Source organism: Chelon labrosus (assembly GCF_963514085.1).
Source record: "Chelon labrosus genome assembly, chromosome: 5".
In the NCBI taxonomy this organism is placed as follows: Eukaryota; Metazoa; Chordata; class Actinopteri; order Mugiliformes; family Mugilidae; genus Chelon; species Chelon labrosus.
This window is the reverse complement of record NC_140341.1, coordinates 17657457-17683836: the sequence shown is the minus strand read 5'-3', so window position 1 is coordinate 17683836 and position 26380 is coordinate 17657457. Positions and strand designations below refer to the sequence as shown.

The 26380-nt window shown below is 40.5% G+C and overlaps 1 protein-coding gene across 2 annotated transcripts in view; it reads left to right on the top strand.

Moving 5' to 3' along the window:
- Positions 1 to 26380, top strand: part of ubr3 (ubiquitin protein ligase E3 component n-recognin 3) — a 38131-nt gene that overhangs the window by 7004 nt on the left and 4747 nt on the right. The window contains exons 10-34 of one of the 2 annotated variants that reach the window (XM_084544157.1): positions 582 to 715; positions 800 to 886; positions 972 to 1037; positions 1129 to 1218; positions 1310 to 1438; positions 1543 to 1595; positions 1688 to 1821; positions 2320 to 2405; positions 2497 to 2638; positions 3593 to 3689; positions 4685 to 4826; positions 5170 to 5274; positions 5357 to 5527; positions 6824 to 6856; positions 7737 to 8182; positions 9487 to 9575; positions 12158 to 12307; positions 13139 to 13272; positions 13763 to 13873; positions 14320 to 14520; positions 15314 to 15450; positions 18828 to 18913; positions 22207 to 22312; positions 24028 to 24128; positions 25032 to 25156. In XM_084544157.1, the coding sequence (XP_084400283.1) occupies positions 582 to 715; positions 800 to 886; positions 972 to 1037; positions 1129 to 1218; positions 1310 to 1438; positions 1543 to 1595; positions 1688 to 1821; positions 2320 to 2405; positions 2497 to 2638; positions 3593 to 3689; positions 4685 to 4826; positions 5170 to 5274; positions 5357 to 5527; positions 6824 to 6856; positions 7737 to 8182; positions 9487 to 9575; positions 12158 to 12307; positions 13139 to 13272; positions 13763 to 13873; positions 14320 to 14520; positions 15314 to 15450; positions 18828 to 18913; positions 22207 to 22312; positions 24028 to 24128; positions 25032 to 25156 (3155 nt within the window). The remainder of the gene's footprint in view (positions 1 to 581; positions 716 to 799; positions 887 to 971; positions 1038 to 1128; positions 1219 to 1309; positions 1439 to 1542; positions 1596 to 1687; positions 1822 to 2319; positions 2406 to 2496; positions 2639 to 3592; positions 3690 to 4684; positions 4827 to 5169; positions 5275 to 5356; positions 5528 to 6823; positions 6857 to 7736; positions 8183 to 9486; positions 9576 to 12157; positions 12308 to 13138; positions 13273 to 13762; positions 13874 to 14319; positions 14521 to 15313; positions 15451 to 18827; positions 18914 to 22206; positions 22313 to 24027; positions 24129 to 25031; positions 25157 to 26380) is intronic. The other variant, XM_084544158.1, reaches the window with a different exon arrangement.

The window sequence follows — 26380 nt, the reverse complement described above, 5'->3', positions numbered from 1 at the left end:
TGTGGTTTAACCATTATCAAACCACTTGACTGCCAGTATAATACCTCCATTATTTGTCACTCCAACACCGTGAGGTCTCTTTTTCTGTGAGCTTTTGATTTAACTGATTGCTCCTGCTTGTGCAGATTTATAGTCAGACTTTAGATTTCTCCAGTATGTTTCGTCATTTGTCATCAAATAAATATAACTCACCTTAGAAAAGGTGACTCATGTCGTGCTGGTGACTCTTTTACTGAATTAGAATTGCGGCTGGTGCTGCTCACTTCATGGGCATACTCTACCACAACCCTAAAAATAACACTCACCCTGCTACAGTGCGTTTGAGTATCCTCTTCCTGACTCTGTGACCAGAGTGTCACTATTACATTGTGGACTACATTGCTCTTATTGCTCGCACCTCATAAACCAATATATTTAATAGAGACTTATAACATAGGGATTTATGCAGATGTGTAAAAGCTGCTTGAACAAAAATATTAAGGGTTAAAGGGTCTACATTTGGTTTACAACCTTCTTGATGAAATGCTTAAATCATTATTTAAGTGCCTTGTGTCTTTTTAAACCCTTTCCTTCTATGATAGGTATGAACTTGAATAAGCGGGAGCTGAATGAACATGTGGAATTTGAGTCTCAGACATACTATGCAGCATTTGCAGCAGAGCTTGAGGCCTGTGCGCAGCCGATGTGGGGTCTCCTAACACACTGCAAAGTCAAAGTAAGTCTTTACATTCTCACTTACAGTGACTGTGTCCATTCCTGTGTCCAACTCAACATGATTTCTTTTTTTTTCTGCAAACAGGAGACCCAGGAATACACGAAAACTGTGGTTCGCTACTGCTTGGAGACCCTACAGATCTGGTTTGATGCCATTGGCTTCATTGATGAGGTAATTTGAAATGATAACCAACCTTATTTACTGGAAAGTTTTCTCCTTCCTTCGTTTGTTATAACTCACTATATATCTCTCACAGCCTGCTCCAAATCAAGTGACATTTCACCTGCCACTCCACCGCTACTATGCCATGTTCCTCAGTAAGGTATGTTAGAAGCTGTCATCTTTTAATCTGCAATTTATTATTTTGTGTTTTTATGTGTTTTTAAATTAAATGCTTAATTGGAAATTCCCAGGCTGTGAAATGTCAAGGCCTGGATCTGGACAGCCTCCTGCCCGACCAAGAGATGTTGATGAAGATCATGGTGCATCCACTCCAAATCCAGGTATAACCTTTGAAGGCCGTTAGCAGATTTGCATTTATCACCTGCAAGTCTCTTACCACGTGCTAATTAAAACTTTGATCTGTGTCTGTAGGCATGTCTCTCAGAGATCCACAGCAACATGTGGGTCAGGAATGGTCTGCAGATTAAGGGACAGGCTATGACGTATGTCCAGTCGCACTTTTGCAACTCCATGATAGACCCAGACATCTACCTGCTCCAGGTTAGGTTCGCTGGATAACAGAGAGTCCTCACTGTAACCCATGAAGATCATTATTTTCATTCAATTTAATTTCTGCTGTTGTTTTTTTTTTTTTTTTATCTCAGGTTTGTGCATCAAGACTAGATCCTGACTACTTTATCTCAAGTGTTTTTGAGAGGTGAACTAATTTTCATATTATCGAGCATTTTTAATTCACAAATAGGTAAGTGATATTGCACTAATTTCTGGCTGTCTTCTTCTCTGTCCCAGGTTTAAAGTGGTTGACCTGTTGACCATGGCGTCACAGCATCAGAATGCTGTGCTAGACTCTGAGCAGGAGAGGCCAATGCTTGAAGGAGCGCTGACGTTTCTGGTCATACTGACAAGCCTTCGCATTCATTTGGGTATGTATAACAACAAAGTATTCACACCATGTACAGGAAATAACACTTTGCCACTCCATAAACCAGTCCATAGATTAGTGTTGGTGAGGGTTTACTTGTCACCACTACTTCTCTTTGTTAGTGCTGTTTTTTCTGAGTTTGGCATATATCCCAGGATCTCTGGGAGTTTTTATTTGCAACATTACTGAAAGAAATCATGTTTTACTAGCAGCATTTGTGTGAAGTGGAGCACTAAGCATTTCAGCAATTTGAAGTTTTCTTTTCGGATTAACCAGGGCTTGCTCAGTCTTATCCAAAGATTCCTTGTGCTACATACAGATGCGACGGTAGTTACAGGCAAACGTTTGTTTAAAAAGACACTTCAATCGCAGTATTGCTAAACCTGCAAACATCAGCGCTAACTGGTATTATAAGGTGATTTAGTTATTTTGTACTGTCGTAAAAAATCGAATCTCAGTCAGTTTGCCTTCAAATCCTCCTTCTCACCTTCACTGACAGGAATGACTGATGACGAGATCCTTCGGGCTGAGATGGTCTCTCAGTTGTGTATGAACGACCGTACACACAGTATACTGTTAGACCTTGTATCCTTCAGCACTTTACAAATACGTCAAAAATCAGCCACAGTATATCCAGTTATCCGTGACCATTTTTTCCTTAAGAGTGTTTTCTTAGATTCCTGAGAATCCCAACCCAAAGAGTGGCATTGTACCAGGAAGCTGTAGCTTTGAGGAGATGCTCTCCGCTGTGGCTGACTTCAAAGCACCCGTGTTTGAGCCAGGAGGCTCCATGCAGCAGGGCATGTACACACCTAAAGGTAGGACGATTCTGGTGAAGACCCCAGGGTTTACTACTAGACTTTTGTAACAAGTAACAGGATAACCTTTTAAGTGCTGCCATAGATGGCCCAGACATGGCTCATGGTGTAAAATGTGGAAATTACTCAAAACTGCCAAGCTGATGACAGAAATAAAGAATTCAAAGGACTCAATAAAAATCCCAAAGGGAAATTGATGAGTACTATGTATCTGATGTTGTGCTTTCCTATAGCTTGTGGGAGTTGTTAGCGAAAGCTGTCAGACAAATTTTATATTCAGACATTTAAAAGTAAATCTAAAGCATATTAGTCGTTGCCACCACTCCAAAGACCTTGAGTTTGAGTCCTTGGCTTTGTGTTTTTCAGTAAACACCAATGAATCAGCGATTTCATAAATGCATTGGGTTACCATCCTTAATGTTGAATGCAATTTGGTTGGTCATTAGTGCAGTGATGTTTGTAACATTGGGGCTGTCTGATGCCCTCCGCTGGCCAACGGAAGCAGTCTTTGCAATATTTAGTCAATGAGATGATCTAAATGAGGTGATAATGGAGGAAAAACTGCAAATAAATGAAAATATGTGTTCACTGGAGAAGTCACTGGCCTCTATTTTCATCTATTTCAATAGAAAACTCAAAACATGCTTTTTTTTTAAAACATGATTTATTTGTGTTTTCATAACAAATGAATCCAGCAGTAGTCTTTTTGTGCTTGACGATAATTAGATGTGTGTGTAACGGATCATAACCTGTGCTCTAAAGCAGTCATTGGTCCATTACTCATTAGGTTTATTTTTCACAAATATCAGTATGAAGCTGAAATTCTTTGTCAGTAGTCCTTAGGATACCACTTGGGGGCAGGCTTACACCACTTACAGAGAGGGTAAAACAGAATAGAAGTGAGTCACTTTATACCAGAGGTTACAAAGCATTTCTTCTCCTTTTCTCTTCCAGCTGAGGTGTGGGAGAAGGAGTTTGACCCCATCATGGTCGTTCTCAGAACAGTGTATCGGCGTGATGTCCAGTCGGCAATGGACAGATACTCTGCGTTGTAAGTTGACACCGTTGCCTCCATTTCCCCAAATTTGTTTATGTAATTTCATTCATTTCTATAGCATATCGTCCTTGCTCGACTCTTACCTTTTGTTGGTGTTCAGTCAGCCCTGACAAACGACAACCGCCACCATGCTCTGTTCAGTTTCGTAGGGTCACCTCTCTCACCTGCTCATGACGGGTAATGATAAGAAAGGTCAGGTCCACCAGGTGCTAGAGTTAGTTCCAATTAGATAGCTGTCGAGAAGAATCAATATTTCTGGTTATATTGTAATAGAATCAAGGAAATCTTTGTTGTTTGTGCTACAGACGTCTCCCGAGACAAACGCATTGGTGCAGGTGAAGGAGATACCTTGTGGTTAATTTTCTTTACGGGTTCTGGAACGTGTGAAGATGCTAATTATACCTAAAGGTTGTCTCAGACAGATCTACTGTGTTGAAAATATCAGTTGGCAAGATAGCCTTTCTATAATGAGATTTTAGGCATTTTCTGGTGTATGGTGTCCTGTGGTGTCCATGTAATTTATGGATGGATCACTGAAGTAGTTAATTGGACTTCTTTCATACATAGACTGTCTTGTCTGCCTTGTGTTTGGTGTTTCCAGTGCAGAAGAAACCGAAGCATATTTCTCCTTCAAACATATTGAAGCTGCCAGTGCCACCTTTAGAGTCTGATACCAGCCTCATGGTGCTCATTCACACTGTTTGAATATGATGGATTGCCTGTCAGGCGGGGCCTGGTTCATGTAATAATGATCCCATCATCACTAATAGAGTGCTGCCTATCGGCTGTTCGGTTGCATGGACTGAAATCTTTTGCGCAGAGATTTACTCTGAACAGTGTTAGTTGTCGCTTCACAAGATTCTTATTTCTATCAGCATTTGTCTTTCTGTTGATATTGAACCTTATATGTAAACTATCACCAACAACATGTGTGTGGTAATTGCTTTGTTTTCTGTTTTTTTTTTTTTTGTTTCCCCCCTGTTACTTAGTCTGAAACAGTTTGGCATCCACACTGGCAACCCTTGGCCGCCATACAAGGAGAGGACTCCCCTGCATCCGTGTTACAAAGGTCTAATCAGGCTGTTGCACTGCAAGACACTGCACATTGTGATATTCACTCTCCTTTACAAGGTGAGCCTTTGAACGACTATCCGTGCAGTACAATACAGCGCTGTCCTTGCATCTCAATTTACACCTTGAGCTTAATGTTTGACATATTCAATTAGTGCACGAGTTATTTGACTTTGCTGTTAATTGGTGCGGACATGGGACAAGATACTGGTACAATACAGGACTGACAAAATGCAAAACATGCGGAACAAAATAAACGGATCATATAGTGTTGATGAGGCAAAATGTATTTTAAAAAGGACGATTTCACTGACGGATGCACAGTTGTTTTGAGTGTAACAACACTAGTACTTGGCATCAGTAGAGAGGAACAGGATATAATATGACTGTTGGTATGTTTTAGATATGGATGGATCACCAGAACATGTCTGAACACGTGCTGTGCATGGTGCTGTACCTCATTGAGCTGGGCTTGGACAACCAGGTTCAAGACAACAAGGAAGATGAAGTGAGTTATATGGAGGTTTAAGTTACAACCACTCTGCTCACTGTGTAGACGTCTAGTTTCTCACTGGACTGTATTCTTTTAGGAGCCTTGCATTGAAGAGCACTGTCACGACAGCTGGTTCCCCGGCACCAATCTCCTCTCCAATCTCCACCACGTTATCAACTTTGTGAGAGTTCGGGTTCCTGAGACGGCCCCTGAAGTGAAGAGAGAGACCCCTCCCAGCACCAGCGCTGAGGCTTCCTCTTACGGCCAGGTAAAAAGCGCAACTGCCAAACGCTGAGCAGAACTACAGTACCATAGAAGGATAATCTTATCTTAACTACTAGTTTGTTATCAGCTGCATATTTCCTGCCTGTGCACAGATTAAATTTGAACATGTAAATGCTCCAGATAATGTGCACAGGTGTCTCAAGCTAAAAGGCCCCTGATTATAGGACTTCATCAGGTGACCAAAAACACACTCCTGTTGGCTACTGATGTTGCTGTGTACCTGGAGAATTGCATTAGAAGCTGCTTAAAGATTATCCTTGAATGTCATATGATAAATATATAGCATCCAGGCTCGTGTTATCCCAGTTTTGTTTAGGATGTTTGTCCCACACAATCCTGTTATCATACATTGCGCTAAGCTAACTGGCTGCTGGCTTTATATTTACAGTTCAGGCATGAGAGTGGTGGTCTTAGCAGGAACTTAAAGGTAGGGTTAGGGTCTAAAACTGCTATTACTTTAAAATTGCATTTTTATAATGAATAAAATTGCATATTAGAGGTGGTGTTGTCCAAGGATCTCATCTTAGCAGTCGGAGTCTGCCTAAATGAAACAAAAAGATCTTGACCAAGAGTTGTAATAACAAAGCAGCTTTTTTTTGTAAAGAATGATGACAACTTGAAAAAGGAGGACGTCTACCCTGATGCTGCTATGCTATGTCTGCAGTAATTGACTGACGGGAAACAATCTTGAATTTCTTTTCATGAATACTCAGAAGCTAAGTTAGATAAATAGATTTCTGAAAGTTCAGCTATGAGTCCAGCTTCATTTATTTTAATATCAGTGATGTTGCTGTACACTTAATAAACTGATTTTGGTAGAGTGTATTGTGGTTTGATTAATAGGGTGGTGGTGAGTCCAAGCTAATCCGTTCTGCAGAGTGATTTTGATTGTGCAGAGTTGTGCAAAAATCTTAATATATGGCATTATTAGATTGTTTTGACTTGTCAGTGAGACAATGTATTTTTAATGAACTCACCATGATCAAAATATGTTGTTTTAAAAGGTCGATTGTTATTTGAATTTTTCCAAAATTCTTGTATGAATAGGTTACAAGTGTAGTTTGATTGTGTGTAGGCCTTTGTGACTTAGGGATCCTCTGGACTACGTCTAATTTATCTTAGACTGAGGAGCTGCTTTGGGGATATAGCTGCAGGAAATAAATTTTCCAGACTTTACGTGTTTACTTTACAGTGAGCTCCTGTTTGATGTGAACAGATCATCTTACATTTTAGTCTGGTATATATAGTCATTGCTTTTGTTTATTTTTCTGTACCACAGAACTCCAGGCGTCTTACAGGGAATTGGAGAGAGGTAGCTGTCTGTACCCATCTTTATAAAAAACGCAAACGGCTTGACACTAGCAGCTGCATCGTCCATGTTTTATCTTTATCATTAAAGAATTTCTTTGCACGGGTTTTTCTTTTGTGCTTTCCAACGGGGGTCTGCCTCGGTGTGTTATGTATGGCATGTGTATAATGCTACGCTTCAGCAGTTCCCCTCCCTCTTGACTGCTGAAACTAATTACGTGTGTAATGCAGGTTTGGGGTAAATGCATTTTAACTGCATGTCAGAATGATTGATGTTGCCATGAGTGGGCTATATGATGTATGTTTATTTAACAGTGCAGCCTGGGTCAGGTCAGGGCAATCCTTCAGATGGCTTACGTGCTTTACATTAGGATGATTTGAATTTTCCACAGGAATATGATTGTTCTGAGTGCCATCAGCACATTATTTGTCAAATGTCAGCTGAAATTTATAATGGACATTTCATTTGACTTCGTTGTGTATTGTTCCTGCCTAATATGGTAATGATAAACCCCTCCAGTCCATCAAAGTCTATCGTACTATTAGCAGTGATGGAGTTTTAGGAAGTGGTGTTTGTGCCTAAACACTTCATAGAAGGGGTTTGTGTTTGCATATTGTGTTTTTGTGTGAGACTGATACTTAATATGTATTGAGTACGGTAATGTTTTAATTGGTGTGTCACTATTTATTTACGTGCCACAGTTTTACAGTGGGACTTTGAGTTTAAATAATATGACATCAAATAACACTGCCAGATGTAAGTGTGTATCACTCATACAAAAACAAATGCATCTTATGATAGTGTTGCAACGTGTTTCACTTAAAAATTTGCATCAAATATGTTGTGTTACGTTAATAAATGTATATCTTCAATGCTTTCTTAGAACCTACGTGAAGCCCAGGTGTTCAGCCTGGTGGCAGAGCGCAGGAGGAAGTTCCAGGAGATAATCAACCGAAGCAACACTGAAGCCACCCAGGTTGTCCGGCCTAAGAGCTCCTCTACACGCTGGGTTCCGCCAGGCACGCCCCCTCAGCTCGTTACCGAGATCCTGGAGATCCGAGAAAGCATGCTGTCTCTTCTCATCAAGCTCCACCAGAAGTTGTCGTCCAAGCAGAACTCTCTGTCGGCGTCCTGGCTAGAGGACATGGACACGAGCCGGCACTCGCACGGAGATGGCATTACAGCCATTGAGCGTATCCTCACCAAGGCAGCCACACGCAGCTGCCAAATCAAGCGTAGCATACAGGACATATGTGGAAAGGTGTGTCCTCCAGTGCCACCAAAGAAAAACAGTCCCACAGATAAGAAAACCATGGATAAAGAAGAGAGGTAATATAATAATGCACAGTTTCTATTTGTTAAGTACCTTTTTATGTGCGCCGGTCTGTCCCGTAGATTATACTCATTATCTCTTTGTGATAGTTCTTCACTACTAATGTGTCCAGCTATCTGAAAAGATAGTTGTATCATCAGTGATATTATTTCAACTGATTATCTAGAGGTTATCTTTATTCTTTTAATTACACAGCGAGAATTGTTTCACAGCAGAACGCCATCAGTTACTTCGTCATGTGTGCAATGACTCAGAATGTGTATGTAATCACACCTTTAGCTATGCACGGCGAGGAAAAGGTCTGAGTCGCAGAAAGGGAAGGAAGTGATGAATAATTTTCTTCTCTCCACATTCACATATGTTCACAGTAGTATAAATAACTGTGAATCCCTTCAAGGCATGATTAAATGAAATGCCTCGTGCATTTTGAGATGGAAATATTTTTTTTATCAACACTAATATGTGGCCAAAGCAGTAGCTAATTAAACTAAAGCATTTATATCATTATACATTAAATTATACGTTGCATTTAAATTTAAGATACATTTTAGACAGTTTTAATTGATAGATTTACTTTAACTTCAGTGTTGCCATTAACGCTGAACTCTTTGCACTGACTGTGTAAAAAAGTTAAACTGTGAGTTTTGGTTTTTCACCTCACATTCACCCACTAGTCCGTGTCATTAATTTCCCTACTCTAATGATGATGAAATGGGCTATAACTATTTGATAATGGCCTGTTTCTGGGGTTGGATTCACCCCAGAGACAAAACTAAAGGTAAAACCTCTCCTATTCACATGAACCAGACCTTTTTCCCAGGGTAACCGTCAGTCAACAATGCAGCCAGTGGCATTGAGAACCGAGAAGCCTGCCCTTCGAGCTGGTTGTCGGCCCTCCCTAAAGCCATCAGTGAAAATTACTGAGCTGTGACGCTCCTGTCAGCATCTGTTTATGTCGTCTTATCAGGGACTTAATTTACAGTCAGCGCTCACAATGTACGTCTGCGGAGTCGCCATGTTAGTTTAATATTTAACCGTTCCAACTTTTACAACACAGCCTTGTTGAAATCAGACACCACCTGTGTATGTTCCCCTTCTGCATGGAATAATTTACTGCACATGCTGTTGGGTGATCAGGTGAATCGTGCCCTCCTCAACAGACTTACTTGTTCCCAGGTTACTGTGGTGCACATCTGTGAGCCTTTCAGTAGTTGGACATAATCTTATACACACAAATGGTATTCATTTGGGATCAAAGGAAAATTCACATTAATCAAACGGAATTTCACTTTTTTTCCAGGCGTCAGAGGGCTAGAGAGAGACAGCAGAAACTGCTGGCTGAATTTGCCTCCAGGCAGAAGAGCTTCATGGAAACAGCCATGGATGTTGGTAAGAAAAAGGCCTTTTTCAAGGCATTTGATTAGATTAGATGGATACTTTATTTATCTCGTGGCAGCAGCCACTGCCCAAATTCTGTTTTATATATTTTTCATGTATTTTACTCACATATCCAGTTAGCCGGAAAATACGCAGTGTGGTAAGACAGCAACAAATTGTGAGCCAGTATTTTATTAATGTTTTTAATTTCATTTTAATAAGACGTTTTTCTTCTTAGAAGTCAATTTTCAGTCAAGTAAACCTTTTCTGTCTGTTTCCAATCAACCTTAAAATTAGTTTTCACAGAGCTCTATAGGGATATTTATGTCTTCAGCAAGTAGTGAGTAGACTGCACTTTGCAGTACTGAGCTTTGGAAAGTTTTCTGAGGTGTTTGGAATAATCTACCTGCCAAGTACCTTGACTGTAAAAGTATTCCTTGGAGGACAGATCCTAAAGGCTGGTAATACCAGATTTTGCAAAGATTTATCTGTTTGTGTGTTAAGTTGATTTGTAAATGAAAACCACTAATGTCATTTCGTAGACATTATGCACACTTAGTAGCTAAAATGTTTGCTCTTCTACTGTTGGTGTTCAAGACGTTTAAAAACACATATCAACACTTTTTGTTTTAAGGACATCTTACTTCTGCAGCCCTTGGAAAAAAAACAAAAAAAAAAAACGCTGTAGGTCAAAATTAACCTATCATTGCTGTACCTTTTTTTTTTTTTCTCACTGGGGCAAGGTGACAGCGGACCGAGTCCTTGTGTGTTTGTCTCTGCAGGCCTTTTAGAAGAAATTGAGAGGAGGGTGCTCCTGTGGGAATGTGGGTGGCTGTTGGCTGCGAGGGCACGTAGGATCATAGCACTATTAGTAGGCTGGATTCCCAGGGCCCACCCTGACACAGCATGGTTAGCGAATGAATAATGGCCACTCTGTTCAAAGGACCATTCTGGCAGGACTATGGTCTGACATCTTTTTGACCACTACTTACTAAGTATAACTGTAGTTGCTTTATTTCAAACTCAGTGCTGGTTTTGCATCACCTGTACTGAAATCTGATCAGTAATTTCTTCATTAATTAATTGGAATTGATTTTTCCTGATGGAATATAATAACCGAATCCCAGTCACCTCTACTGTATTGCAATGAGTAAAAAATAAATAAATAAAGGCAAAATGGAGGTCAGTGAGATCCTAATTTACGTGAACAAACCCATTTGAAAAATGACCACCAATTGCGTACATGAAGTACTTTCAGGAGGGTCACAAATATATTCTGCTGTTTGTGTGCTCGCCGTCCTACCTTTTGTGCGTGCATTCACACACCTTGGTGGCTCGATGTGCCTGGATGGCCTGAGGCTAAAGCTGTAGCACAGACATCTAATGCAAACAGTTTTCATTTCCCCAGGAACACGGTGACCTCTCCTGAGAACATGTTCTTTCAAAAAGCAATAAATCAATTTCTAACATAGCTTGACATTTCTACACAGTGTTTACTGCTCAAATTGAACACAGTTCTTAACATTTAAAACTTATTTCACACCAGTAATTAATTTCTAGTGCCTTGCCAATCAGGCAGACATGGGCTAGTAGACTGACTTACGTACGTATATGCCCTGTGGGGTTTAAAAGTCTGTTTTATACACGTTTTTCATTAAAAATTAGAATATTAACTTAACAATCACAATGTAAAAAAATCCTGAATATCATCATTATTCTGTCTGCCGTCCTCTAAATAGCATATTAGGCTTCATATTTCCCCATTAATGTCAGTTAGTCTGTGGCCTGTGACAGTCGGCATTCTTTGTTTCTTGCTAGTAAGGAGGTGTGTTTGGTCTCATTATCCTGCTGCAGTATGTTGAATCCTTCTGCACAAAGAGCTAAACCAAAGGTTGAACAGTGTCTTGGAAGAATCGAGTGGTGCTTTTCCTTTTAGTCGATTTGGTCCATTGTGAAATCATCATTTGTCTTAGTCCACCCCAAGCCTTTGGCCTCTGAACCTCACGAGAAGCAGTTCAGAGACTCTACTCGTCCTCTTTATTCAGCAAATTCTATATCTGTGATGAAGCTGATTTTCTATTTATACGTAAACAAAGTTTGCCGTGTTTACACTGGGTAGTGTGGTCCCTTTTGATCCATTTGTGCTGTGCATACAACTAATCCAGTTCCCTCAGAGTTTTTTAGAGTGTCATTCACTGCCCCCTTTAGAAACCTTCAGGTGGAAGCACAGCTTGCGGTGACCTTCCTTCATGATGGATTATTACCTCAATTTTTCATCTACCCAAGGGACAGCCTTTCAGATATCTTTACCCTGAAGTGTTTTCCTCGCAGTGTTGATTGCTTTACACTCATCCACACATAAATCTATTGCTGACAGATCACTGAACATCATTTTTAATTTCTCAGAATGTCCTCATGTGCATATTTAGGTTTTAGTAATTACTGGCTTTAGTTGTTACTCGGCATCTCATTGTTTAAGTTTTATGTTCACAATATCCTGAATCTTCCATCTGTGCCATTATGTAAGGTTTACTTATAAAGTCTCAACAAACAACATTTGCAAAACAAGTTTGTTTTTTGTTTTTTTGTGTCAGAATCCCCTGACACTGAGGCAGCTATGGATCTAGGAGCATCTGAAGTGATGGAGTCAGAGGTTCTTTATGACTGCGTGATTTGTGGCCAGAGTGGACCGTCCACTGAGGACCGACCTACTGGCCTAGTGGTTCTCCTCCAGGCATCCTCAGGTATGGCATTTGTCAGCATTCTCCCCTTCATTCTCAGATGCTGAAATTCATAGAAATCAATTCACAGTCACAGTCTTCATTAAACAATTTAAACAAGTAGCCATGACTGTTCTCACCTCACCTTTTAAACCAACAGTTATCCGTAACTCTTTCAATCCACTACGTTGGAAATCAGATTTTTAGCAAACGGGTGACCGTTGTGTTAATTGTCTCGTTTATCATTCATGTTGTTCCCTCCTTACTTGTACACCAAGCCTGCTGTTGTAAATGTTAATGTAACAGAGAAGGACCACTCATCCAAATAAATCGGATGTGTGATTACAAATTAGTCACATTGTAAAACGGTTCAGAAAATTCTGAGCTCAAAAATAAAATAAAACATACTACCAGTGACCAACAGTGGGTCCATTATAGCATACCATTGCATTATCCTCCTCAGTGGCCAGGAGCCATCAGCCTTTAAAGCTGTATAATTTCATTATTATAGCCAGAGCTTAAATCTTTACTAGAATTAAGTGATAAAATGAATGGAATTACACACATTATCTGGATAGAGTTTCTCAAAAACACAATTTAAAATGTGATCTTGGGCTCTATTAAAAGGGATGGGCATCCTACAGCTTACACTCAGTATTTGCTGATATTTTCAGTGTGAATGGTAATAGATTGATCTGGAAAATAATTATTGTATTGAAGTGTAGATAATCCCCTGCTGCAACCTTGGAAATTTATGCGGAGCACTACAGTATCAAACACAGTTTTGATAGGTCTATAAAGGTCTATTACAGTGAGATCGAGTCATTAGCACTGACAGCTGTGCTTGTGTTTCAGTGCTTGGACACCGCTGCAAAGGCCAAGATCCTAAGAAGCTTCCGACGAGTGATGACGAGCACATATATCCTGCGGACACGTGTGGAGTAGCTCATGATGTCAGGCTCACGCTAATGCAACGGTTTTTCAAAGATGTACGTGACTTGCAGAAAACATTGTGAGAGGGAGAGAGGATTGAAAGCAGCCAGATCACAGTTACAGATATGGAATAGCGCCCTGACATTTATCTTATCTTCATAAACATGTCTCAAAAATATTTGTGATAGTTGCATTTATTGTCAACATAATGGCTAGTACATATCATATCTTCTGAGACGCAATACTGTGTGACAAACAAAAGAAATTTGCTTTGGCCTATCTATTTTATTAGCCTCATGTATTGTATAAGCGTCCAACACATCTTCAGACATTCATTGACTTGGATGTAATAAGATAAGAAGATGGCCATTCCAGCATGCCGCCTAGTTGTCAGTGAAGAGACGTAGTTGGTTAATTCACACCTTTAAAAAAAAGTCATTTTATTTATCGGCACCACAAAATAAACAAAAGCTCCCGGGAGCTGAATGCCTGAAGAGGTATTTGCATACACTAATGGATGTGATTTTTCTCTTGTGAATTCTGCAGAGTTCTTGTCTTCAGTCTGTGTCGATAGGCTGGGATGGGGGCGTCTACGTCCAGACCTGTGGACACACTTTGCATATAGATTGCCACAAGTCGTACATGGAGTCTCTGAGGGTGAGAAAAAGCTTGACCTTATGAAACGATTAGCTGATAGAGGTTAATCGATAGCGATTTTGGCAAACGATCAGTCATTTGAATCCCTGGTGAAGTGAATTTTCCCGAACAAATGTGACAAGTTTCTCATTTTTTCTGTTTGTTGTTACAACTGATATTTAATTAGACATAATTCCAAAAAAACCCTGGCATCACTTTAGCTCTGGAGAGCAGAAATGAGTGCTAGTCTCTTTTTGTTAATATTACATAAACTACATTTTGAATATATCATAATCACTGGACCAATAGTAAATTTAATATGGATATAAAGCTTATGGGGTTACATTTTCAGAAATTGTCCAGTCCTGCCAACTACCAGTAAATGTACAGTCTTGTCACCTCTTTCATGTTTTGAGTTGTGATTGAATAGGTCAAATACATTTTACTTTTTTGTGTCTGTTACCCAGAACGACCAGGTCCTCCAGGGTTTCTCTGTCGACAAGGGTGAATTTACGTGCCCACTGTGTCGACAGTTTGCCAATAGTGTCCTTCCCTGTCGCCCTGGGCGTGGCACAGAGACCGGCGCCTGGCACACGCCCACAATCAAGAAGACTTCTGTGCTTGTAAAGGAGGTGGAAAATCTTCAGGAGAAACTCGCCCTTTTCCCAGTAAGTTTGACAATAAGGCTTTTATTATTAACAGCATCCTCCGTATTTCCACATCTGTATTCTAAACACACTATAAACTCATTGCCAGCTGGTGGCTACAGACAGTGATTGTAATGACTACAATCAATCAGCTCACTCTGAATTGTAGGGAGTGTTGACCGTCGATGAGGTTGAGAACAGGGTGGTTCATTTCCAGAAGGACTTTTCTTCTGTTCGACAATTTAATAAAGAGTTCCTGTTTGATCAAGTATCAATGAACCATCGTAGTTTTCAAAATCCGATAATGACAGTGTTGTGCATCATATCCATCATTTAACAGTCAAAGCTCGAGTGCAAAGATGCAAAATACTACAAATTACTTTACACTTGAACCATGTTTGTCCTGTTATTTTCTGACAGTTGAAGTTACAATTTCATGGATCCTTCAAAACACGCAGAGAAATCTAAAATACTGCAACATGTCGTGGCATTTTAGGCTGCACGATCGGGTCATATATAAGATTTCTGGATTCTTGGACCTGAATCTGAAGTAAAGATTAATAGTTATTGTCCAGATGGATTACAGTGTGCTTCAAGACTAGAATGAAATGTGTTTGTGTACTTAAGCATGCATCAATGTGGGATTTTTGAAGTGTTCAAGAGATCAGCAAAGCCAAGCCGAGTAAATCTTTCTGTTTAGACAGTGACTTACGTAAAAATTATCTTGAAAGGAAAGGTTAGGTTAGATTAGCATCACACTACTAGCGTCTGTTCTGGACAAAAGTTTGAATTAATTCTGTTCTTGTTCTCTAAGACGGAGTCCAACTTGAGTAAAGAGATGGAGTTGGTAATCAAAGACATCAAGAACACCACGCAGAAGAAATACATGGATTATGGAAAGAACCCTGGCTCCCCTGACAATGATTTCCTCTTCATGTACTCAGTGGCAAGGTAAGAGCAGAGTCACAAATAGAGTTAATGGGAAAGGACTAAACACCGATATGTACAGTACGTCACAAATGCTTATTCTTGGAGAGTGTATAATAACTCAGCTGTGACTTTATATTGAAATGCCTCCTCAACACAGAGTGCAAGATATGAAACAATGAATGTGATCAGTTGAGTATCTCCACTTCAACTTGGTGTCAGTGTCAGTGGGACCCTGGGAGCCGTGTTTAGTGGGTTATCCCAAGATAATCTGGTCTGCTCTGTTTCGTCTCATGGAGGTTTTTGCTGCGTTTAGACTCTTCAGCCCTTGATGTAAGTGACTCTTCTGTACGTTTTTGTCTTCATCAAGTGGAGCTTTAACTGCAGGGCAGGTGGTAGCAGATTGAGTGTAAAGGTGTTGGATTTAGAGTCGGCACTTAAGTAAGTGGGGGCATGGTACTCTGCTGGAAATAGTCAGCTGTTCCCTTTGAGCTGGAGTCTGTTAATGTCCCATGAGAATGTGTATGAGTATCTCAATAGGCAGAGCTAAATGAGCCTAACGTCAAAGCCCTTAATCAGTTGATCTACATTTCAGCCATCACCTGTAGTCACGAGCTCGTGACAGAGCTAGTGATTCTTTTTTACTTCATTTCTAAGAATCCCATTTTGTGTCATTGAATGGATAGTTCTGATAGTTTGGAAATAGGCTGCATTTTTTCTGATTTACAGCGCTGGGGTAATATTGCTAAGTAGGCTTATCATGAAAGAATGAAATTATGGATTTATGATATGATGGTCTTCTGCAAGTATATACTTTAGTTTGGTGATCTTCTAGTTCATCACATAAGGCAGTGAGGATGAGCTGAGTATTGCCTCTTGTCGCTTCTTTAAAGCAGAAAGTGTCATTAAACATGGGTGTTTGTGTGCTTTGAATGACTCCGGTATATTGCAGTTTTTGTCTTGGACGTCCCTCTTTTTTTTTTTAACACACTTTCACACACCACTGACTGTTGAGACCAGTGGAATAAATGCTCCTCGCTCTTCCATTTGTCTTTTAATGCCAGCTTCTCAACTTGAATAACAATGACCGTCCATGCAAAAAGATGGTCGTTTCTTCTTTGTTAAGAGTCTTACTTTGTTAGGAAATGCTCCTTGAAGCAGAACTGAAATTCAATACTGAAGTTTTAACACAGTACTTGTACCAAATATATGGATTACTTTGCATTTTTTTCTTAGTTGCTCAGAGACCTGTGAAGGTGTATTTGATTTTTTTCTCTCATTATACTTCTTCACTGGTCCTGGAAGTGTTGCTGGTCTTTTAGAAAGGCATCAGCATCTTTGTCACTTTAGGCTCCTGTAAAATTGTACTGACCTTTACTCGGTCTTTACTTATTAGGTCTGATCGAGTACAGATTTGTTACACCGTCTCTAAATGAATTGTAGGCCTTTCCAGCTGCTCCTGCTCCAGTTTTCTAAGCCCCAAATGCCATTTTGCTGGTCACCTTTGCAGTTCCTTTATGTCTCACAGATTTGTGAGACATAAGGGGTTAACTGGCCAGGAATCTTAATTGCATGTCACCCCTCAGCCACAAAGCAGAACCGAATTGGCCAGAAAGAAAAAAATTACACAGCTCTTTCTCGGGTATTTGTATCTTCTAAACAGACTGGTCACAGGTAAGAGAAATGATTGCCCTCCCAGTTCACCTTGGGGTCTCTGACTGCACACCTCTCCCATTCCAAAAACTGCACCCTTCTTGAAGCGTAACCATCGAGACCTATTGCCCACCCAATGCAGTGGTTCCCCCAGCCCTCCACCCTGAACAGAATGATCCCTTGAGTGTGTCTGGGTGCCTGTTGGCTCTCTGAAGTTCAATGAACAGCGCAAATTGCCTGAGGAGTGGAAAATTCCTCTGTCACAGGGGTGCTCTTATCAGCAAAAGCCAGATGGAGCTTCACCGTGGCTGCATTATCTATGTGAAATTGCTTTTTCTCCCAGGAAACCCAAGGATTTGCCCCCTCCTCCCTGCCCCATAGGAAGAAATGGCCAGTGGTAGGATGAAAACAGGCCCAGATCAATCTTTTTTTTTTTTTTGTAATACCTATCTGTTTTCACCATCTGTGTAGTTTATTAAGGTCATAGTTTATTTAATTTTTAGATTTCTGTAGTAATAAATGTTTGGATATGCATGGGAAATACACATTGGGGATTATTCATGAAGTGTGGTTGGAACAGCTTTTATGTTAATGGTCCAGTTTGTGCAAACCCAGTCCTGGAAAGCTGTCATTTATTTGATACAGAATTGCTGCGGCAAAACAGGCGCATTAAATGGCAAATGGCTTGACTAGGCAGCATCTTTCATCTTCCTAATCAAACCGGTAAAAGAGGCTACGTAACCGAAGGCTGAATATGATGGTTCTCAGCCATTTATACCTGTGCACACACCCTCCCTCTCACGCATTCACACACTCTCCTGACGCTTTTTAAGGAATACTGCACCAAAGTTGATCATGTTTTCAGTGACTAACCCCATGTAACCTGATATACTTGCTTACCTTTAGGTGAACAGAGTGCAAAAGTAGAAACTGTGATGTAATAAAGATGATGATTTTAGAGATGTATATAAAACTGTTTTATTTTAAATGAATGGAATGTTAATACATAACATTTACCAAAAACTGTCAGACTTTGTTTTGTTCATTTAACTGCTTCCATATGGCCCTTATGGTATGATTTTAGCTGATGAAAAGACAGTGCTTCTTGCTTGATCAGATCCTCTTCATGCAATCATAGTACAGTGAGCAATATTTCACCTAAATGTGTGAAAGAACATGCAATAAAAACAATTTGCACTTAAATAACACATGAACAAAATGTAGGATGCAGAATTATTTGATCAGTGGTCATCAACGAGTGACCAGTGTACCTGTTCATGATGCGGAGGATGATTTCCAAGATCAGTTTGGAATCAGACAAATGTAACCATAATAATATTCAGTCAACTTTATTTTCTCAGGACACAGTTTTATCCCTGGTCTGTTACATGTCTGTCGTTTATGTCCAGAGAGGAATGTAGGTTCTTGGTTTTAATGGATAATCAGGTGTTTGCTCAGTGACTTTATTAGTAGTAAAATGCGCCTTGTAACTAAAATGTCCTTGTTTGAAAATCTCTTTGACGTAGTGTTGGGTTATCATGTCTGTGCTGGGAATGTGTGTGTTTCTTGTTGTTAGTCTTCAACAGAGGTGAAATAGGTGGCACCTGTCAAAGTATCATCCACATGAATGCCATGATCCAGGGTTTCCAAACAGAATATTGCGTATTTACAGTATAATATTGGGTGTATGTACCAGTTGAACTGCTCCCATGTGTATGTGCCTACTAATCATGGCTCTGTCACCTCAGGACCAATCTGGAGTTGGAACTTGTGCATCGGGGAGGAAACTTGTGTTCTGGAGGAGCCAGTGCAGCTGCCAAACGCTCTTGTCTGAGTGAGTAATTTCCTCATCTTTTTCTTATATTTTACATCAAATCCATTGATATGCATTGTTTTAGGCCTAAGCCTACGTGTAACACTTTATAAGAACAAAATAAAGACGTTCGGTCAACAAATGACCAATTATATCTCCTCTATTATACACACGTATAATGTAAAGTATAACGGCATGAGCTGCATTGTTGTCCTTTCTTGAATAAAACAAGGGTTAATCTGGTGCAATGTCAGATCTATTTTGCTGTTAAAGATAGGAGTTACACTGACATACATGTTATTACACATGACTCTACACCATTTCCCATTAGCCTCTGTGTAATAAATAGTCTCAAACTCATTCTTCCATGGTACGGCTGAACCATTAAAAAAAAAAACAAAGGGTCGATTAGCAGTGGCAGGAAAGGATAGATGCTGTCCCAGGTGAGCCGCTGGGAGCCGTCAGGGTAAATGAAGCAGACAAATGGGTCAAGTGCTGTTTTAGTTGATGGTGTCACTGCTGACAAGGGCATGCGTCTAGGGCAGGATAAAGACTGTGATCGTAGCTGGATCTCAAAGGAAAAGCTGCACATTGATATCAGCTACCAACTACCTAATTTGGAACTACACAAATTATACATGTTTAAATGTCTGTTGATGAAGGATGAGGTATTGCAGTAGAAAAAGGAGAAAGGTGAGCCTGACCAGAGTTAAGTTTGTTGTGCAGACTGCAGCCCATTTTCTGTTTGTTTAATTGTTCTGTCAGAGTTGGTGCTGCTGTAGTGAAATGGCCTGTCATCCTTGAGTGGCTGAAAAGAGATTTCACTCTGGAGGTTTGCCATTTTTGAGCTACATTAACCATGTAGCCATGCTGACAGCCGAATTTACTCAGTTGCAGTACATTAGTGTTCATTCTTCTTAGGGAAATGGATTGAAAGGAGAGCAGCAGATGCTTGGTAACCGTGAGAGCTCTTGGGATTTGTGTGCCTGTTTGCTAGTAGGCACTTCTCATGTTCAAATGATAAGAATCTGATTGACCACAGAAGCAAACTCTCCTCAATTTTCCTCTCATCCAATGATGTAAATCAAATCTAGAGCCTTTAAATAACATTTTATTTAAATGCAAATATTTAAACTCATTTTGGGGACTGTGTGGCCGCTGCTGTGCTGGGAGTTTAAAGGGAAACCATGTTGACCTCAGTTGTGCAGAGTTGCAGAAAGTGGAGAGTGCTGACAGCTATATTGGTGTTATTTACCCCACCACCACCCCACATTTTTTTGTGTGTGGCTGATGTGATTTTACACACATGATCTTGTTAAATGTCTGCAATAAAACGTGTGTACAGAGAGATACACAGATATACATATTCTATTTATCATCTTTATGATATGATAGACAGGTGTAATAAATGACATGGGTGACTGAATTCATTTTAGCAGTTTTGGCTTTATGATCCTGGCATTGTGTGCTTTGGCTCATACACAGGGACATCTCTTTAATGTAATTGGTAAAGCAAGTGCTTTAGCTTGCATGAAATGCTGCCTTCAAATGGAACTCATGAGCTTGTGGTTACAACATGAGAAGTTGTGTACACAAAATGCTTGGCGTTCAAATGGTAACATTAGCCGTAAGTCGTGAGTACACCGCTACTAAGCAGCTGTTGCCGGCTAGAAGCCACAAGGCAGTTGAGCAAGCTGGCATATTAATAATTATGGAAATAAATTTACAATTAATTACATTATATTGACTTGACATCAAACTCTGCCATTACGAAAAAGACAGAAAACACATCATAACGGAAGAACTCAGATCTCCACTTACAAGGTCGTGAATGTCACAAGAAGGCGTCATATGGACTTTTGTCATGTACACAGTGAAAACCCCATTTGAATGAAGTAAAAAATCTAAATGAAGTTAATTAGTCTATAATCATTATAAGAGCTGATCAAGATTTCAGTTATCTTTCTGTAAAGTCAGGAAACTGAACAATATCCTAAACTAAAACGAGGCGACCTATGTTCGCAGGTTGTTCAGTTTGCACGATCACACTCAATAAAGTGTTATTATCACCAGAGAAAAACCGAAAAATTCCTGAGTGCAGCCGGTGTGTAGGACTCTTAAGACCTCTCTGGCGCAGGACACAGCCTATTACTCCCGAAATGCTACCTCCTTACCCTCTCCTCTCTTCTATTGTGTCTTACAGTTGTCTGGGTAGTGCATCCAGCTGAATAACACACTTTCCATGTCACTCCTTTATTGATTTGTTGCAAATGTGTAGAGCAGGCTGATCGTAGCCTTTTAGAAAAAGTTCTCCCTAGCCATGGCACTGCTTAGAGTAATCTCCTGTCAGTTATTTATTTTAACCACACAAGAAAAAGGACAGCTTCTGTTGAAACTAGACTGGCACAACAAACGGGAAATAGATATTGGACCTGAGGCTTATCATAAGCATTTTCATCTGTGTACTCTTTTAATTGCATGGAAGAAGCACAGGAAATTAAAGCTTCTTAACTTCCTATACCTCTCTCGGGTTAATTCCTGGTAAGAGCTGAGCGATAGTGAGGGACGAGAGCAAACGAGCTGTAGTGAAGACAAATGGGATGCAACCAAGGACTGACACTTAACTTTCTCCATGCCATGTCTGTTTTCACCTGTGGAGGGCAGTGTTGCTCTAAGTATAGATATATCTATGCACAGTCAAATTGCAGGGCTGATTATTTGAAGCATGCTGCTGCATTACATCATCATACGTCCCTGTACAACGAAATCAAATAGGACTAATGTTCATTATAGTTTAGTGTTGCTGATTTAAAACGTGGTTTATATGTGGATTGAGATTATGATTAGAAGGAGGTGGTTAATATATGTCTGGACTAAACATGTCAAATTAGTTCCCTTCCTTTTGTGTCTCGCTGTGATGGCATACATTTTGGTACTTGTAACTGGTCTGTTTCATAAAAAGGACAATCAAGCCTGTGAGGTGTGCTACTATTAAAAGCTGAGGTATAAATGTGAGGCTGTGTGTGCACAGTTGGGTCTCTTTCCATGTTCCATTAGTTTCACGACAAACAGGTGTGTCCTGACCAAAGAGTTGCTGGAGGCTATCAAGCTTGACCATGAATCCATCTGGCCTGGCCTGGTTTTATCTGAGCCGAGCATTAGCCTGCAGTCAGTTCGAGTCAAGCGCTTTCACCGTTTGATCTGCATCGCTTGCTGCCGTGACAATAGACGCGGAGATAAACACTCGCCGCTTTTGTTCCTGCCCGAGCCTGCTGGATCATGACAATGCCGTGTTTTGTTTTTACCTCTTTCAGATCAGCTGTTCCATGTGTTGGCGATGCACATGCGTCTGTACAGCATCGATTCGGCCTACAACCCCTGGACGAAGTTGACTCAGGCTATACAGAATAAAGAGGCAGAGTGAGTGACTTTCTGTCTTAAGTACCTCCACGCACAATAAATCTATTCACACATTGCTCATACCTTCCACCAGTTTTCCCTCCCATACACGTGCAATCAGAGTGCCACTTTGTCCTCTCTCTAAATGCCACCATTTCCTCCTGCCCCCAACAGCTTTTGCTCCACACAAAGAGGAGCTAAAAACAGAAAAGGGACCATGCGTGGTTTCCATAGATACCAATAATTGCTGCATCTGGCAAATTACCAGGCACTCCACAGAGAGCAAAACGACCCTGTCAAACTCAATGTAGTGAGAACGACGCGCCATCGCCACACCATCATGGCGTCTCAGCTTCCAGCTGTCCACCTAGCCCTAATAGGAACCTGTATTTAACAAATACAAAAGACAGGGTCGCTTCTGCACGCACTGTCCCTTTCTGTCTAACATTAGAACATGCTATTTCATACACAAGTGTTTTGATAGCAGGATTTATCGTATAAAAAGGGTGCATGGAAAGTACTTGCGGCACTTCACAAAATAAGACGAGCTTCAACAACCTTTCCTCCCTGTTAGTGCTGTAAGACAGCTTTTACACCTGTTACTAGTAAAGCGCTCACAGCCATACAGTAATCTCAGAGGACCTATTTGCCGTTTAAAAATACTTTGTTAGGGTTTCGGGAGGGAGTACTGTCATTGACACCCTTAGGCAGTCAACCTGCTCCAGTCTGGTTAAATAGGACAAAGAGAGATGTTTCTATGTAGAGGGAAAACATTGCTCTAACCTATTTATTAGAGAAATCAAAGAGAAATTTAGTAAAACTATAGATGGCGTGCAGGGTTGAAAGCTCTGTCCTTTTAAGGTTTCCGACAGCACATAGAGGAATTAAGTGGTGAGAGGTTTGGTAATGGAAGGTATTATTCTTTAAGTGCAGTTCCTCTTGTTCAAGGGTTGAGTGGAAATTGGGACCTCGCTGAATTGTCAGTACAACAAAAGACAGTTAAATGGAGATGGCACACAGTACGTAACTAGGGCTGCATTAAGGAAGTAAAGCCATGCATTGTTTGAGCATTTTTAAAATGATATACACAGCAAGACCATTGACCCTTTTCAGATACGTGTTGTGTAATGGTGCTTCCGTCCGTTAAATGGATGGCTTTTTGTCATTCGGGCATACAGTAGGTGACTGTTACTTTGATGACTCCATTCAAACATGACAGGATTTTATCAGAAAGACTCCCACTGTTTGCATGATTTTGGCCACCGGCACAAATGGGATGCCAACAGCGAGCAAGAAACGGGATATTTTTCCTCTCACAGGTTGCATCAGTGTTGGATTCTGAAACGTATCATTGTGAGCATAAGCAATGCTAACCCCTGCTTTTATTAGTGAAGATATTTTTTGATTGTGAGAGTGAATTCTCCCGTTAAACATGCACAAATATGAAATGACTAGAATTAGTAAGGATTAGTTTTTATTTATTTAATTATTGAATAGCATGAAAGTAATCTTATGATTGTCCTCCTCAACAACTTGGAACTGGTTTGTTAAACACATTACATACGTTCCGTCCCTTAGAGAGGATATATTTTACTGACCTAGTAAGACTGCATGGTACTTGACTGTTTGTATTAAATACGTCATGTGTTTTTTAGGTTGTTCCCCATCACCACAAATATTTTACATGTGACTAAGTAAATGCTGTACCTTCTAAATACATGAAATTATTTTTGCAGTGGCTTTGAGGAAGAGAGACCTGAAGTACCCATGTTGTTCCGAGACGTGCCGTCCCTCCTGATTATCTTTGTGCTAACAATGCCGCAGCCTCTGCGTAAAGGTACAGTTGCTCTCCTTGCATCATGACACTACAAGAGAGCAGGGCCTTTATCAGTCGAAATCCGGGCCTGGGCGCAGCGAGGAAGCGTTTCACGTCTCTTATCTGTGCACCTGTTGCTGTTTTGGCTGTGAGGATCAGGACGATACAGCCCTGACGATGGGAGGGCTGCACCTCCTTCGTGTGCCCTTGTCACGGCATGGCCTACATCTTAACCATTCGCTGCAAACATGTGGCGGGCCACCCAAAGGCCTGGCTAGAACAAGGATTTATAGGACTGAGAGGCATTTGGAGAACTTTGTTTTGTGCTTCCCTAAATCAAGATTAAGATACAGATAGCCAGATTGTATGTGGTGCATCACTGCTACAGGCTATGTAATGCATACTACAGTATTTTGAAGGATAAAGAAAATTTGTTAGATTTATTTAATAATGTGTTTTTTTTTTTTGGTACACTAAGATGACAAATTCACATGAATTAACATGCACAAAAACGATGCACCAGGACAATAGACCTGTGTTTTCAAATAGATTTTTCCTAGAGTATGGTATTGTCTAACCTGTATATGTGATTTCTATAAAGGAAATGGACTGTTTTTTAAAATCGTATCTATAATTGTGCATAGAGACAGTCGTCACAGTGACCAGGCAGAAGCTGTCACCGGGACCTTTGCTGCAACAGAAAACAAATTGCACTCTTTGTTGTTCTTTTCAGTAGCCGACTTGAATATCTTTCGCTCCGCTAATTATTGAGCACACCATTCACCGAGGCTGAATTGAGGAACAAAATACAATGACCCTGTCAATAGCTGCCGTCTTGCTTTAGCCAGCATTTTTGATGCTAGAAGATCCTTTTTGTATTCAGAGTATCTCATGCTCACAGTGTCACCTTCTGCCCCCGTTCAGAGCACTTTACTTGTGTGGTGAAGATGCTGTACAACCTGCAGTTCACCCAGGCTCTGGCCTCACTGTCAACCAAGTTCCGCTCGGAGGAAAGGCAGGCCTGGAGCACTTCTGGAGCCCTTAAGAAGGTAAAGGTGAAACAACACTATAGTAGCTTGAGACCAAACGTAGTCATGTGCTTGTGCTAATTTGACCCACGTTATATTTTCCAAGCGTTTCATGCCTGTTGAAGCATTTAATTCCTCTGATGTTTCCCAAGAACCAGCTTACAGCACAGTAAATCACTGTGTGGGGCTTGCTACTCGGGTTGTATTGAGCACTCTTGTTTCATTTGTGATTTCCACAGTCGACTGTATCAATCTTCATTATCTGGAAAAGTGGCGTAGCTGTAGAGTGTGCATTAATTGGCTATCTGTCTTCAGTCTATTAAGATTGTATTAGTGAGTGGCTGGTGTGAGTGTCTAAAGACAAATAGCTGAAGCCGTCCTCTTTAGTTCCCATCTGTAATGGAGGCATGGATTAGTATCTGCCCACTACACTCTAATGAACAGCAGTGCAGGCTCCTATTAACATGGAATTCAGATTCTCAGTGAGAACAGCATCCATATGTGGCTGACCACTATTGTAATCAAATGGAAGTTGTTAAAAAAAAAAAAAAAGATGCAGCCTGGGGAAAGATCAGAGCCTAGAGGAAGGAAATCTGTAGACTTGAAATTCCTCCCCAATAAATCTATGACAAAGGACAGCAGACGAGATAAGCCTGCTGCTTTATATTCTACCGCCTTCAGCTTGATAAATGCTTGCAGCTTCTCCTCTATATAAAATACTAATTTATCAGAACACACATTCAGTAATGTCTGCTTATCAGATGTTGTATTAGGGAAAGAATTGTTGTCCTCAGCCTTTTATACTATAGTGCAGCATATTTTGGATATAGGAGGAGGACAGTGGAGCGTTCGCTGTATGTTCTGACGTCTGGCTTTTATATACTTGAAAAGTAACAACAGAAATGTTGCCAATCTTATGTTTTATGTGGTTTTGTTTTTGGTTAAAGTTTATAAGATTGAAATTCACGCGGCCCTGGGTTAGGGTTAGGGTTTATTCTGGTTTATTCTGAAAGTATCCAGAATAAACCAGTGGGGTTAAAAATCTGTAGGGAAATACTTCTATATAGGACATTGTAGGTCGCTTACAGGTTTGAGTATGAAAATGATATGAATCCTATGCTGCTGTGGTCCTCACAGTCTTTCTCAATCAGGCCTTGAGGAGATGAATGACCCATGTGTTACACCACGCTTCGCACCGCTGTCACAAAAACAGAGAACTGAATGCTGCAGTCAACCCTTTTGACC